General features: G+C 38.6%; 1 protein-coding gene across 3 annotated transcripts; it reads right to left on the reverse strand.

Annotated features, from left to right (window-relative positions):
• Positions 1 to 840: 840 nt before the first annotated feature.
• LOC139151520 (adhesion G-protein coupled receptor G2-like) lies at positions 841 to 13,900 on the reverse strand. 3 transcript variants are annotated; one of them, XM_070724408.1, is made up of 15 exons: positions 13,746 to 13,900; positions 11,249 to 11,438; positions 10,513 to 10,760; positions 10,002 to 10,246; positions 9,222 to 9,538; positions 8,345 to 8,562; positions 7,911 to 7,971; positions 7,132 to 7,238; positions 6,602 to 6,640; positions 6,044 to 6,144; positions 5,301 to 5,563; positions 4,703 to 4,793; positions 3,876 to 3,997; positions 2,892 to 3,040; positions 841 to 2,068 (listed from the first exon to the last, which is right to left on the reverse strand). In XM_070724408.1, the coding sequence occupies exons 2-15, from the start codon at positions 11,412 to 11,414 to the stop codon at positions 1,868 to 1,870; spliced, it is 2,328 nt and encodes a 775-aa protein (XP_070580509.1). In that variant the 5' UTR covers positions 11,415 to 11,438; positions 13,746 to 13,900; the 3' UTR covers positions 841 to 1,867. The 3 variants fall into 3 exon arrangements, with proteins under 3 accessions (XP_070580509.1, XP_070580507.1, XP_070580506.1); XM_070724406.1 differs by having other exon boundaries at positions 11,249 to 11,575; XM_070724405.1 differs by having other exon boundaries at positions 11,249 to 11,642.
• Positions 13,901 to 16,756: the final 2,856 nt, after the last annotated feature.

Raw genomic sequence — 16,756 nt, forward strand, 5'->3', positions numbered from 1 at the left:
ATAGAACGTTCGGCACTGGGGCAATTGTCAACTAAGCTATTGAGTACGAGTCTACGCTGACGCTGCTGTATGTCACAGCAGTACCACTCGCGTCGGTGAGCGGTCATGTCCCGTGGGAGAAAGCCGATTCCTACTGACTCGGCAAAAAAACGAAAACAAAGTTACTTTGCTGATTCCACCAGAATTCGCATAGGTGACTAGTACAGATAGGTGCGGTTGATACATAGCATGCATAGTGGCCCCCGCGTGGTATGCGCGCATACCACGCGTCGGCCACTATGTATCGAACCACGCGTAACTGTGTGGCAGACGACAAAATGTAGTCATCAGAGGCAGCTAATATTTCACACGTCAAAACTGATATCTATGTGGTATTGTTTAAAAATTTAATACATCTGATTGAGAATAATGAAAACGACAAAAACTAAGGAGAAGTTTTAAAAAAGAATTACCAGATAAGGGCATCGATAATGATGTATATAAAGTCATCGCAGTAGGAGGTAAATTAATTGCGTCATTCGAACGTTTTTGGACTGCTTAGAATATCGTCAATCTGCACAACAACACACTTTCGGGGGATTTCGGGTCATAACCAGAAACGATCGTAAAACTTCGGGATGTGAAAAATACGCTCGGGAAATGACATGTTTTTATCGATATCTCGCGATCCGCGCGGAGTCGCCACGTCAAATATCGACCGTTGGCATTAAAAATATGTGTTTTAAAAATGTTACCAAGTGGGAGTGCCTCTTTAAGCTGAGGGTCAATGCGGATCCCTCGTTTGCGATGCTCTTCAGAAATATCAATGATGAGATAAAAACAACATGGGTGAGAAATGAATGGCGTGCGTCGACAAGAATATTTTATTGAAAGTCTAAAAGCTACACATTAATAACTTTTATGTCGATGATACAAAGCAAAGAGTCAATGTGTCACTGAAAATGGCATGCACGAAGAAACGCTGTCACACAGTGCAGGTTATACATTCATCGTAAATTCAGAGCCTCTTGACGGAAACAGCTTTGTGCTCTACCATTAAGGGGAATTTATGCGTCGGTTCGTGGAGCGAACGTAAAGCTGTGGCTGGCAAGAGTGAGGTCTTAATGATTTCGCTATTTGACGAAACAGAATCCTGTGGTACTGGTACAATGATGTACCGTCCGGAGTTCATACGGCATGAACAACTGCACAACATTTTTCAAACGCAGAGATGTAATATTATCAATCACAGTGAACTGGTCGACCTATAACTTTATAAGAGCCACAAACCGATGCAAGTCATTTGTTACTTGATTCAAATTTGCGTTAAACTTAGAGCGTGCGCGAACAGCGACTATATGAACTATGAACATTTAGGATGGACCACGTCTAAACTCGCTGGACGGCTGAAAGACAATTTAAATAATGCACACTTTTCTTCAAAAGTTTGTGACATCTGAAAACGACTGAATACACATGTTTAGGGTACCGGAGTGGTTAGAGTACCGGACTCACTATCGAAGGATGATGAGTTAGAGACCCGGTAGGTCCAGAGTAACGGACTCACTGTCAGTGGATGGTGAGTTCGAGACTCCAGCAGGGTGTTGTGCCCCTGAGCAAGGCACTTTACTCCTCATTGCTCCATTGGGTAGTGGGTTGTAGGTACCTCATCCTGTAATTGGGTTCGCCAGATGGATGATTAAAAAAATAAAAACAAAAAACAAAAAAAAATTCTCAGCTGTAAGTTGGGGCTGGCCAAACTCCCGCGATGGTTCATGTGATTGGCAAAATATTTCTGGAATTGTCTGAATTTGTTAAAAGGTGCGCAATCCTGTAACCACTGACATTTGACAATTCGGAGGGCTGCAGGTTGGCGCTCCATTCGTCCCTATAACTGTGTGGTGGTCAAACTGGAATGATGAGGGGGACTGCTGTCAACAACCGTGATGTCTTCCTGCCGGGTCGTGTTACTGCCACTGCCGCTGATCGAAAATGAACTCCACACGTGACTTCTAACGTCCGGCTGCCTTGCGCAGTGAAACACAAATATGTACAATCCTTGAAAGGCAATACAGGTCACGAACAAACACTGTGTACGAATGAAAAAAATAAAATAAAATTTTGAACCTCTACACAGATCAGCTATGTATTGCTTAACTTCTGCACAGTAGCTCGAGGTTTCGCCTAGGGTTGTGGGTCAGCGGAAAAAAAATGAATTTTTCAAAATCTTGTTTCTGTTACGAATGCAAAATTTAATTCCCAGTAGAGGGAACACAGGGATATCGGCCATTTGAACGTCAAATATAAGTAAATTTTATGCAATTTATTTCTGTAGTACAAAAAAAAATCGCACCATGACCCTTGTATTTTTCCTTGATCATTATAAGATTGGTTTCAATTGTTCGATAAAAAGTGTAGCAAAAGTTTTGAACTTTGCTTACGATGTACCTAGAAGTCCCATCTTAGATCGTATTACGACTTGATGCTATATCTGTCGCTACTAGTTCTCATAAAAAGTATTTCGCTGTATAATGCACATTAAGAAAAGCCTTAAACCTTGACACCATCGCTCATGGCGAACTGAACATTTTGTCTTCGTCCGTAAACGCATTGTACTTAATGGGTTCACACTGTCCTCAGACGGAAAGAAGTGACATGAATGCAAGAGTGAAAAAAAGAAACTGATTTATGTTTATTGTAAATTCCCCCAGATATTTAATGTAGTTCACCAAATATGGAGTTTGTAAAGTCTCTTTCAGACCTCTTTGACTGAACTATTTTACAGTGTTCTCATGGGAAATCTTCGTAACGTGTACCGCTTAAGGGTGATTAATGACGTCAATATTACTTATAATATACTTGAATATTTGATTAGCTAGAACTGTTAGTATAGAACCCACTGTAGTTGTTACCTGAAACATAACTTGAACCGTCCGTAGATTTTTACCAACCGTCCTGTAGTTAATACTGGCAAATCCGCTGAAGATCCAAGCCAGTCCTAGAAGTACTAATAATGTGATAGCTCCGCGCAGTTGATCAATTGTTCGGGAGCGACCATCGGCTGTAAATTATTCAAACAACGCATCATTCGAGAATCAAAGACCATTTAATTTGCCATTTACCACCGTACCAGCTGGCTCTGAGGAGGAAGTTCTATCCGCCACAACTTTCACACAATATTGTATGAAGGTTAATGAACTCACGCCTAATGATACTGGAATTCCTCGCATCCGTGCACGCATCATATGGGAGGAACTTACGCTAATCTGTGAGAGCGAAATGGCTCATGGGAGCTACTGGTATGACATCATCAGATATACCTAGGTACTTTTAAAGGTTCACAAGTGGTAGATCATCGAATATTATTCCCCCTTTAGTTTTCACACACTGATGGCGGCCATTTTTAATTTCAAACAAATGTTAAGAAATTGTTTCTCTGGAACCAAATTTTGCACGGAGACCCCTGATTTTTATTCTTGATTTGATAAGAAAATGGTCAAAAGTTTCACTGGGGAAAGTTTGAGCAAAAGTTTACGTCTCTCTCTGTCGAGGTATACTACCTTAAAGGTATACTGTCACCTGTTCCAATTTTGCCACAGTTACCATGGAAAGAGAAAATTCAACCAATCACAGATTTTCAGCGGGTGGCCGCTTTTTAAAAACAGCGCCCTCACATGGGCATTTTGATACCAAGGAACGCCCCTTTGACCATATATGGGCATATTTAGATTATAGGTGACTGTGTACCTTTAACCTCTATATTTAAAAATTAAGCTGTGATATATTCGCAAACGAGCCATCACGTTAGTGGGTCAGTAATATAGGTTGAGTTAATTTCATTATTCATTATTAACTTCATTATTGTTACAAAACTTCATTATTTCACGTTTACTCACCGTTTTTCCATTTTGTACGGAGTATGTAGACAACCATGATAAACACGAAGCAGTTGAAGACCATGATGAGTGACATTGGCAAAAACAGGACGTAATAGAGTGTCTGCCGAGGGAGCTGACATCTTGAAAGACGAAAAGCGCCGTTTAAATATTAAGCGTTCATCAAGAAATGAATGATTAACAGTCAAATATCTGATACCCTCACACTTGACTATAGTGTAAGCATTCAAATTATCCATTTTGCACCCAATGAATGCTTCAGAAAGACTTCCCCGAAGAAGTTTATCGACCTAGAGGCATGACCAGACACAACACATTCTCGCCACAACACGACTAACTGACTTCTACAAATATTAGAGTAAGACTCGGCAACACCCCCACCCCAACCTCCACCAAACATCAATAGTGGTAACTTGTCTATGATCCTGTCAAAGAATATTTTAAAACTATTTCTATGTTGTTTTGATCAATCACTCTGTGTCCACGTCATACCTTGCCTTCTTTCAGTTGCCTTCTTTCAGTTGTTGACCAACCATCCCTCAAGTCCATGGACTATAGGTTAAAAATCGGTTGCCTTATGAATGAACACTTGCCAACTGACTAACCATTGTACAATAAAGGAAAACACTGGCGTACTGTAATTGCATGATCTTTAGCAAATACCGGGCACAGTATACTACATTCTAGCATGGTGTTAGCACAATATGTTTTACCTCCATGATACTATAGTAGGTTCTTTACTCGATTTGCCAGAGGTTGAATATGTTGTATACAGATTACACGATATAATGTCTTTTGAGCTGCCACGAGGCTATATGGTTACTTACGTAAAAGTACAGTTGAAATCCGTGTCATAAAATCCGTCATAATACGTTGTCCTATGACAGAACGGTAATGCCACCACAAGAATTGGAAGACCTGAGATAGGCAAAATATAACCTGTTTATTTTGGCAAATAATACAAATATTTGCATGTTAACGACCACAACCTCATAAACCACAGAACAGATCAAACCGTTTAAAGTGAGACACCGAGTTGAATATATTGCCATCAAAACAGTATCTTACAATTTTTACGAGGACTATCTATAATATAGAATAATCCACAACACAGGAAGAAATTTAGAAAACGTAAATTAATATATATATATATATATATATATATATATATATATATATATATATATATATATATATATATATATATATATATATATATATATAAAACCATGATTACATTTGGTTTTGTTTTCTATCTTCAACGATAAAGTCATACGTCATTTACGGCTATAGAAAACAGAAAGTGAGGAGGACGTATCAGTTAATACAGTTTTTAGACAGATTTGTCCTTGTGTGATCCCATTCAATACTAGTCTATATTCGATACACAGTCATAGATCTAGAATCTTAAAGAACCAGACTCACCCCAAGCCACAATTCCACATTTCAGCACAAATTTTGGAGTGTATTTCACGAACACTCGTACCAGAGACAGATACATGTTCAAGCCTTCGACTCCATTCCACGCCAGGGAAACCAGTATGAGATAAACGCGGAGAATGTTGGCAACTCGGCAGCCATCTTGATTTTTCACGAAAGGTATGAACACAAGGAAAGACAGCATTTGAAGACTTAGAGCGATGCAGAGGTTTAATAGAATTAGTGAAGTTCGTCCAGAGCGAAGTTTCCTACAAAAGATCAAAAGATGAACGTTAATTTTACCGATGGACGAATAAATGATATCTTAGGTATAAAACGCAATTTAACGAGTCTTTTGCAAAGATTGCAGCTGTATCTTGTCGCTTTTTTCTTACCAAAAGTACCAACCAATCTTTTAATTAAATCCTTGGCGATAGATTTGGCCATAGTTTCTTTTGTCCTCACTCTCGGTGGCCAAACTTGACTAGCAAGTGGAAATTTAAATTGTTTAGTATTGAAAGTCTAAGTCGTACGTTCGTCGCCAATGTTTGAAAAATGTTCTGTGATCACACTTCGGTAAGCGTGTTTACATAACCCGCTAGCTAATGGGATATTTATACACAAGGAACTCAATGAACGCCCAGTTAGAAATGGTTTAAACGTATCAACTATTATCAGTTGCATCGCGGTATTCCTCTATCGTATTTGCATTGATCGCTTCAGAACAATTAAAACGGATTATGTCTTACCCAAAGTACAAATACGTGATTATGGTTACCAGGAGACACACCAACGATACACCAAATCCTACAGAACTGTAGATGGACAATGCTTCAAAATAAGCAAATCCCTGAAACATTATAGAATAGTGCATCAAGACAGCTGGACTCATTTAAACCTTGGAAATAAAACAAATGTAGTCTTACACCAAAGTCCTAATCTAAAGAAAACATAAATGGCATTTGACAACTTCCTCCCAGATCTAAATGATAGTTTTGCATGCAAAGCGTCTGCAATTCAGACAGTATACTAGAAAACGGGCAGACTTCAACAGATACTTCTGTATAGGTCTGATAGTTACAAATTTAGTATAAATTGACTTTTTAAGGGACCACAGTGTAGCTACCTCTGTTGCTAAGAACAGGGTTTATCAGAAATTTTACAAAAAATTTCATTCATTATCATCTATGCGTTTTGAATAGTAAAATATTTTAACTATGATAGAAATGCCGAAATCCTCGTACACTAATCTGCAACCGAAAACACCATAACAGAAACAACTAAGTCACTGATGGCTCATACATTACCAAAAATTCAAACGCTCCCGCGGCCGAAGGAACGCCAAACTATTGACAAAAATAAGAATGTCATTGTTATTACAAATGTTATTGATATTATGTTTATTACAAAATAGCTAAGATAGCGACAACAATGGTTGTGATAGCCATTTGGACACAGCGTTCATATTCGCATACACACACCAATTCGGTGAAATCTGCCGTTGCACAGTGATTTGTGGGCCTTCGGATATCTTATTTCGCATTAACTTCACTTTCCGTGAAAACTGCTGACAAAAGAATACGTTTTAATGATTTTTTCGCGAGATTTCGATGATGGAGAACTTAATGCTTATTTCGGATTTCTTGAAAGACAAAGTAGTACTCTCCACTTGGGCCTCCAGACATCTAATCATATCTCACGGCTTTTGCGTCACCATCATTCCAACATAATTTAAGTGAGCGTACATAGTTGGATCCATAGAATGCAGTTTTTTGTGATTTCGGTTAATATGGTGTCAAATTTCATGTGACCATATATGACAGACCATTTGACTTACTTGTGAATCGTCGTCATCGTTTGGCGAGGACAGGTAGAAGTCACCCAGTGAAGTACACGTACACACTGTTAGTGATTCAGTCACATTTGAAGTGCGGCAGACACCACCTACATGTGAAGTTTGTGGACCAAAACACACATATAGTTATTTTCTCGCGATGTTTTGACCATGAAGAACCTTTTTTATCTGGATTTATTGAAAGATTTATTAAAAGACAAGTACTCTGTGTGGAACAGCTCGAAGTTGGACATTACGTCAGGGGAAAGTGGAAATTTTACAAGTGTAGCACTCACAGACATGGCTGGGGGAGTAATGCTGTAACAAATATCGTTCAATGAGAAATCAAATGCGGTTATGATAAGGGTATACTTTATGACGAAGGATCCGTCTTGGGGACAGATATTCGGACTCTGAAACTGTTACAATACTTGACTGGTTGACCGCTTGAGGGGGCTCATCTTAAAGATCTTGGAGTAACCAAAGTTGTCATAGTTTTGTGAAAACCGCAAATTTAATTTTCCAGTCAGAGCTAACACAGGGACGATGGCCGTGTAGAATTTCGAATCTCTGTAAGTTTAAGGTCGTATGTCTCTCTGTACCCAACTTTGCACGGTGACCCCTGATTTGCATTCTTGATTTTGAAATAGAATGGTTGAAATTTTCTACGACGAGATTTGAACTAAAGTTCAATTTCGTATGTATGGAAGAAACACGGGCATGAGTGGTAGTGTTCAGTATATCGTAAAAAGTTTATAGGGCAAAGTTATTGCTAATTATACCTTTCTCTGTCTCGTTAAGCATCGTCGTTCTTAATCCACAAGTCACATTCTGCAAATCATTCTGCAATAGATAGAAATTATCGAAATACCTTCATTACTGTAATTTCTCTTGTTCAAATTGGTGTTGTACAACAGTAGAAAGTAATTGCGTTGTAAATGTACCTGGAAAAGTCAAATCACTCACAGTCGTATAAATATTATGAAAATACCTATTGGCAGATGATACTCTATGTGAATTCCGAAACATATCATTTTAACTGCGTGGAAACTGCAAGATAAGCATTGTCTGTTCAAAACTTTTTGCGATTGTCTGTCTTTAAGTAATATCTATCATCGCAGATTATTTTCACTTTACATGTACAACAAATGACCGGCAGAGATAAGGTCTTTAGCAAACACCAAAACGCAGCGTTATATTCCCCGACATTACTTACCGACACCTTATTGTTTTTGACAAATTTGACTTCAAGAGGTTCTGATAGACCAAAACCAGTCTGGCCGTTGACGATGAGCGAAGTCGATGCTACAATATTGCATGAACGGGAGTGAGGTAGTGGAGCAGCACCGATGTCGTCTTGTGCCATGAATAAGTTGCTTTGAAAATGTACGATGAATGTAAGCCTATCTTGTGAACCATTGGTGTCTGTTTGATCTGTGTGATAAGAATGTATAGAGACAACTTCTTTAAAACGAGTTGAAATTTCCCTCTAGTGACTGTCTTTTTGGTAAGCTTGTTCGATTAAATGTGAAGCCACATTTTGTACTCTCTGAAAAGATCAGTTTCTTCTTTTGTTGTGAACAGAGGTCAATATTTGTCAACTTGATTACATCAAATGGCGTAGCTTGTGTACCTGTAATGAATAGATTCCACGTCATCCTTTCAACCATGCCAATACGATTGCGATGGAAAGGGTTATTGGTTCATTCAATCTTTGGTGAAATGCTTAGGTATCAATTTCAGTTTCAGGTGAATTTGTGTTTCTATGTTCAGGCTGTGATTAATTCATTCCATGCAATGTCTTTTTACCTATTATAGCACTTTTTACAACTGAATTGAAATTGACAAATGTATTCTTTTATGAGACGGTCCTTCAGCTCAGATTTATTTATGGGTTCACCACCACCACCACCACCACAACCACAACCACAACCATCATCATCATCATCATCATCATCATCATCATCCATCAAAGTAATCATATTCATAATCATCATCAACATCATCTTCAGGGCCACACAATTGTTCTGACCGATTAATGTCTCCTATGAAACCGACACATTTTTTTATTTTATCCGGAAGCTGTAACAAACCTTTAAGTGCATTGAAGAGAGATTCCATCGGCAGCGAGATTGAGACCGACATGAAATTGACGGCTTTTGGATCTACTCGGCTGGACCAATGAAATTTCGTATACAGGTCGTCACCAGTGTATGTTTCATCGCCAATGTGAAAGAACCCAGCTTCATCAGCTGAGGCATTGCTGTTGGCACTGTCGTTGTCCTTTCTGGCTTTACCAGCTTCCAGTCTCATAGTATGAACCTCCATATTCTTAGATGAAAACCGTATGTTTCGCCGACCTTCTAAAAACGGTAGCCACTCCATATATCTTTCAACAGCTTGAGTTATTCTGTAATTATCAAACCACTGTAAACAACTCGTAAAAACCCTGCAATGCTGCAACAATTGCTTGAAAGCCGGTAAAACACGATGGCATTACGACTGACAACCAATTTCGTTTTATTAGTTGCGGGAGAAGTTAATTTCCCAAGATGACGAGATAATGCGAAGGGAGACTGCCTTGGCGTTTTGAGGGAGTATGTGTACTGTCATTAGGAAGGAATCGATGTACTTGATTAGACACAAGGACCACAAAATTTTGGTTAGGACTAGAAGATGTAAAGAATTTTTGCCACAACAATATAGCAGAATGAAGATTAAAATATTTAAAACTATGTATACAAATTGAGTACTGCGACCACAGAAATACGTGAGATCACATGGAGCAAAAGTCGCAATAAAATATAGATGGTACTTATTTTATTGAAATGACATGAGTTTGTGATATATTTTTATCAGTCAAGTGATTTTACCTCGCACATGCGTTCTTTGATGTATTTCTTAAAATCTCGACATCGACTTCTGACAGATGACTGGTAGTTTGTACAATCATTTCTCCAATGTCCTGGGCGTTGGTCACCTTGATCGTTTCCATGGCTTCCACGAGTATATCGAAAATATCGGCTGTCAAATCCATGTCGTCTTCTGATACCAGTGTCGATTCTTTTAACAGTTCCGACAGCCGTCTCATTACGTGACGGTAATCTTTTCGGGTAATCTATATTATACACGACAACCGCATAAACCGATCAGCGAAATAATACAAGTTCGTTGACGAAAAAACATTGAATTTTGTATTTGTTCTGTTCACAATAGCATATATGATAAATAATCTTTTTGGGTCATTGATTAAACTAAACAATAATGGCATTTCTCCTTTTTTATTCCGATAAATAATTTGTTCAAAAGGCCTCTTCAATGGATTACTACAACAGCTTTACAAAATTATCCGTCAGATCAAATTTAATGAGGACGTGTACATACCAACGTAGACTTTAATTCAACCAGTTGGAGCGTGATGTTAGACTTGCATCCTTGTATCATTGGCTGTTCCCATACAGCTTTGAAGTCACGTGTCAATGCGTCATAACGATAGTGACAGTATCTATTAGCAACGGCCCCCGGTTCTGCTCCTCCCTGTGGACACGTGATCGTCACATTCTCGCCAACAAAAGTCTCGGGCCAATCGAATATGCCTTTTTGGTGAGTGACGATTTCACTTGAACAAATATCTGCAGAATTTGGAGTGAACCGTCAAATCACGGAGACAAATATGCCGTTTTCATGACCTTGTATGACGTCATATTCTGGTGTTTTGTTCTCATGAATTCAACGGTTTGATTGGACATGCTATCACCTCACCGTGTGGTAACTTATTTCCTGGCAAAACCTAGCATTTTTCTGAACATGTTGAACTCGGAATGTCATATACGACTAAATATAATTAATTGTAAGGTGGTGTATAGGGTCATAAAAACGGCAATGCTAAAATCGATGCCCGACACTAGTTTTTCCTTGGTTGACATAATTTCAATGGTAGTTTTTCATAACTAAGGCTTTAAAACATACACTGGTAACAAAACTATTAATATTACATCGTGAACAAATTGTGCATAGATGAATTAAAACTGATTAATAAGCAGCAGTTATTATTCAAAAGTATGGCTTCGTCCATAAGTTATGAGAAGCAAAACTAAAGAAACTAATATTAAATTTTTACCAGTCCTACACATCGGGGGTAGACCTTCATTGGATTTCCTCATCTGTTGAATACGTGTGTAATGAATGTTATTTTCGTTCACGTCACCAGTTTTTACTTCCCTCTCTCTTTGTGCAAGATTGCTGACGTGGATGTCTCTCAGTTCAACGGCATCAACCGTCGTCATGGAGATGCCTATGAGAGATCCAATCTGGAGAATAAACAAGGCTGCTGTCAGGTCCATAGTGTGTCGTCGGGTGTCTGGGTTTTACTGTACGTAGGTCACGGCAGTGTTAGCATCGGGCCATGATTTGTGATAAATTGGCGAATGTTATCTTGAGTAGAAAACTACATGGAAAGAAATAAATATACTTCTTGTTGAGATATTTCCATATACACTACACCATTCACAGCCCTGCACAGAGCAAACAAAATGAAAAAAGAAAGTGTTACTTTCCCCATTGAAGAGTCGGAGGAAAATGAGTTTTCATGGACATCTGCTTCAAAAGCAATTTGTATTATTTTGCGTTCATGAGCCGAGTGAGACTTTAAGTACTCTGTGCAAGACGCAGGCATCGCCAATGTTGCGTCATATATCTGTTTAAAAAAAAACACGATTCAACATTGATTTTCTGCGAATACTATGAACCTCTATCATGCTTTCGCAGTCATCATAATCTTTACGGCCCTAATGTAGACTATTTAAAAATAAATCAACCTAAAATTTCTGAGAAATTGGCCAGAATTTTTTCTAGGTTAAAGGGGACTCTTAGACGTATTTTACTTATGTCAAACTACTATATCGTTCATGTTGTTCCGTGCTGTGCAGTGCCAAGTCGCTAAAAGTGAATGACACGGGTATCAACAAGCCATACGTTGATCGAGCGATGCCGGGAGTGGTGCCAATGTCCTCATGTTCAAACAACACCGACACATCCATCGATCATACACACGTGTTGTATACCCACGAATTCGCAATCAGTGTGTGCGCATGTGTATTGTGCAAATGTTTTCTCCCACAAGATGTTGCAGCATGGTAAGCACTCGATGGCTTGTTGAGTCGTACCATGTGTGCTCCCCAAATATATATGCTGAAGTTGAAAGGTTTTAGGACACTGAACGTCCCCCTGCCTTGATAACAAACTTTGGTGAATTATAACCGATGATGAGTCAGTGTCTGTAATCCAACCACTGAGGATCGTACTGACGTTGGTTTGGAACAAAATTCTGTCTGGAACACACATGCCAATGTCAATGACCGAAACACGATACTTCATGTCATTTAGTATTAGTTTAATTTGTGTGGCTTTAATTTATATGTAATTATACTTAATTTTGAAAATCATCCAATTAAATTTTTGTTATCAGACACACGTGCTCTGTTACAATGTCACTGTCAGGCTGTAAAAATGATACGAGCAGACATATAACATTCGGCCAATAGTAAACCCTATCAGATACTAAATGCAACATTAACTGGTGTAGCTATTTTCCTTGCATGCTATTACCGGTGCAATTATCGGATATCTGTTTTGGCCATCCACTGGAATACATTTCATAAAGCAAAAGCGGCATAATGTAATTCCTGGAAAAATACAACGGAACTTGAAACTTGGAATTACCATTACTATTTTTGTGGTTTGTCATATTGTCCAATCGTCGTTGTAATGAACTACCCGCTGCCCCTGTGTGTGTATGTGTGTGTGTGTGTGTGTTAGTGTGTGTGAGTATGTGTGTATAAACGGATTGATTCATTATATGTTGATATAAAACCAGTGCGTACTGATTCTGTTTTTTGTTATGTTTATTGTCTGACGTTGTACAGTTGTGTGCATTATAGTGTATTGGACGGCGAGAGATATTGTTATGCAGTTCAACAACACCGCTGCTTGTATGGTGTTACATGTAAAAGCGCGCTTACATAAGTGAACAGCTTTGTGAAGCAGTTGCAGATTTATACAAATGCCATTTCCCCAGGTTGCTGAAGTTGGCTCATCACCGACTCCCCAAATCGCGACAAAGCAGATGTATAGGGACTAACTTTGATTACACTAGTACCTGCTATATCTTATGGTACTTTTAATTGAACGCGTGCGAGGGATTCATGTCACACTAATGTGACATGAAACCTCGACACACAGTCTTCCTAAACACACCAGGCTGTACTCTATAATGGATATGACACCGAAACTCCATTCAGTGCATTGAAAGTGGTCAAACTACCATATGTACACTTTATTGGGGAAAATCTTACGATCGGGGGAAACACCCCGACCGATACATGTACTGACCTTAACCACAGTCCCTTGTGGTCTATTCCGCTCTGCGTCTGTGCGCCCCATAGACGTGTGTACATATGCCTGAGAAATATGTACACACGTCTATGGGGCGCATAGACGCAGAGCGGAATAGACCACAGGTGATTGTGGACTGTGCCTTCACTGTAATTGTAAACATGAGAGTGATTTTGTCTGTCACACATTATCTTGCACTGGGAATCAAAACGAAGATTACTTACTCAGTCTTAGTTCCTCTCTCATCCATTGGAGATCGAATATAATTCACCTCTCAGTGTGCTTCAAGAGTGCTGGTCGGTTTGTATTTCTCAAAGAACTCGCCCGTAAACTCCAACTTGCTTAGAACGGTAACTTACAGCCGTGCAGTTGTGCGTGTTTGGTGAATCGGCGGTATTTGGTCATGACCAGACTTGCTTGCACTTTTTAGAGTACAATAACGTGATATTGTTCTCTGAACTGTAATTACCCTTTGTTGAAGTAGCAAAGTTATAAAAATAAAATTTTTGATGAGACCTTGTCGTCAATCTGATCGCTGTTTTAACTTGCACCCCAACCTAACTTGAACAGAAGGTAAGGATATGTACGTAGTGAAAACGGTGCCATCATTTCGTTTCAGACTCGTCATATCTTTACGTAGAGGCCTACTCCCGACATTTTCACTTTTCAGCTCTTAGTTACGTGAAGTTTCTCTTATTCAGCATGTTCTTTTCATCAATAAAGCAAAATACTTGCTGTATGGCTAACACTCGGGGACTCTTGCCATGTACGCGTTGGCAAAGACTTTTATGTCAAGAATGTTGACCGATCACAGGATAGGAAAACACTGTGGAATATCTCGTAACTTTGCCTTTTACAAAACAGTTAAAGATGGACTTGATCAAGGACAATCGAGCATTGTGTATACAAAAGCATATATTTTTTTCTCAAACAACAACTTCAAAGCTTTTCCTTGACACCACAGATCACGAGCAAGCGTAGACAAATCCTCCCCTTTTGGAAGTTTGTAGAAAATTGGTCCTATCATGTACCAATAAAATGGTGTGCTATTTTGGCACGGGGGTCTTTACAGTTGATCGCTTCCATTGCACGATAAAAAGCGTCATGTCAGAGATTAAAAGTAAATTATAAATTGCTTTGGAAAACTCATTAAGGAATACATTTCTTCTTACAGATATTCCAAGATGACAGTGCAATTAAAAATTCACCCCCCAAAACAAAAACAAACACAAAAACAAAAAAACAAAAAACCCGCACCTGCTTCCTTTTAAAAGTTTTTCGTCTTCGTTCACTTCCTGCGCGCCCTCATGTAGTTAACTTCCATTGAACAATCGTCGTTGTGGTAACAGTAACCATGACATCGACCACGCGCGCCAGGTTACAATATAAGGAACTTTTGGAACTCCATCCTGTATCGCTATTCTTTACTTTCCACGACATACGCTGGCTAAGCGAGTTTGAAAACTAACAACAAATGGCATCTTACAGACAGGAATCGACATCGAGAAACCGCTTCTCTGACGATAGCGGGCGTTTTGATGTCAGTAGGGCCACGACGGCAGACATCGAGAGACGAATTCGATACCTGGAAGAGTCCTTGCGAAGATTTCGACGAGAAAACGGTCCAGTGGATCCGCGGGATGATGAAATTTTCTGTCTAAGAAAGGTTTGGCAGATAAGCTTTCTACAGCGTTTGGTCCAAAATGTACTTGCAAAGAAATTGTAGAACAACAATACAATTTAAGACTTTCTCACAAAAGAAAGAGAAACGGTGCAGAAATAGCCAGCGGAGGCCGGACTTGTATTAACACTATCGAAAAAAAGTCTTCGGAAAATTAATTTTGACAGACAAATTAGGATGTTAAATTATTATCTGACGTCATTGTAATTTATTTATTCAGTTATTTTTTTTTCATTTTGCTAGGAATTAATAAATTCAAAGTCTAGATGTCGAGAATTAGAACAAGAACTTCATGTAAGTACAACATTCTTTATCGAAGAAAGAAAACGCTACCGATTTGAGGTTAATGATCAGCGTTTCAAGTCAGGTTTACATTATCGCTCGAACGCAAAGATACAAATGTTAACCGAAGGCCATCGACCAATCCAAATGTGATAATAGCGTTTTTATTTTTAATTAAAACGAAGTATACTTGATGTAGATTATACACGATATATACGAAAATCGTGCATGGATATATCACAGTCGAAACTAAGTTATATTATGTGTTTAATTCTAAACAGTTAGAGACACAGACTGCTGACGTCGCCAGGCTGAAGAAATCAGCAGTCAAAATAAATAAATAAATAAATAAATAAATAAATAAATAAATAAATAAATAAATAAATAAATAAATAAATAAATAAAATAATATAAGATATAGAGATAGCTAAAGATTTCTCACATGACTCTCCGATTATCAACCTTTCTGCCAGACTGCAAATCTTGATGTTCAGTGCCTTGAGAGGAAACTACAAATCTTAATAGAGGCGGGAAACGTATCAAAAGACGAACGAGATGCGGAGAGGCAGGAAAGGAGGAAGATTCGCTGGGAAAACTTTGACTTGAAGCGAGAAAACTTGGTACTCAGGACACAAATTAACAGCTCGAAGAAGACAAGGCAGGTATATATTCAGTGTACTCTCTCTGAGCAAATCTACCATGCAGTGATTCACCCGTACACCATTCAAGCTCAAGTTACAATCATCACACGTGAGAAATATCCCACCCTTCGCTAACACAGAGACGGGCGGGTCAAATTTATCGGTAAAGTTAGTGTCGAAAGTTTTGAGCCATGATTTCTTGCCTATCCGTTTGCTCTCTGTTGTTGTCAAAAACAGAGACATTTAATAATAACACTATTGGAACTAATTTGGAATAATTGAATAGTGAACTAATGTCGGTTTAATCTGCAAATGTAAGCTCATCTGCTTTTCTCTTTAAGCAATGCACTTGTTTTTTTCTCAAAGTAATTTGCAATATTGCAGCATTCAGCTATATAGCACCCAACACTTTCGAGAAATTTGAAGAATATTTAAGATCAAATTCTCCCAAATTAGTTCCAATCGTGTTCAATATTGAACTAATGCACATGTATAATCTTTCCAGATTCTGAAAATGCACTTTTTGCACCAGAAATTAAGTTCACGTTGTTTCTTTTTATCACAGAAACTTACTGACGACACCGCATCCAGTGAGTCTTCGTCGCTAGCAGAAAACGACTTCACTTTACGT

This window comes from Ptychodera flava, chromosome 15 (genome assembly GCF_041260155.1).
Source record: "Ptychodera flava strain L36383 chromosome 15, AS_Pfla_20210202, whole genome shotgun sequence".
In the NCBI taxonomy this organism is placed as follows: Eukaryota; Metazoa; Hemichordata; class Enteropneusta; family Ptychoderidae; genus Ptychodera; species Ptychodera flava.

Excerpts from the sequence above, each read along its gene's own strand:
- LOC139151520 (XM_070724406.1), bottom strand. The coding sequence starts at position 11,471 with ATGGACCTGACAGCAGCCTTGTTTATTCTCCAGATTGGATCTCTCATA. Across the intron at positions 5,564-6,043 it reads ATCACGTATTTGTACTTTGG|GAAACTTCGCTCTGGACGAA; the intron begins GTAAGACATAAT and ends GATCTTTTGTAG. Across the intron at positions 4,794-5,300 it reads ATGTGGAATTGTGGCTTGGG|GTCTTCCAATTCTTGTGGTG; the intron begins GTGAGTCTGGTT and ends TGCCTATCTCAG.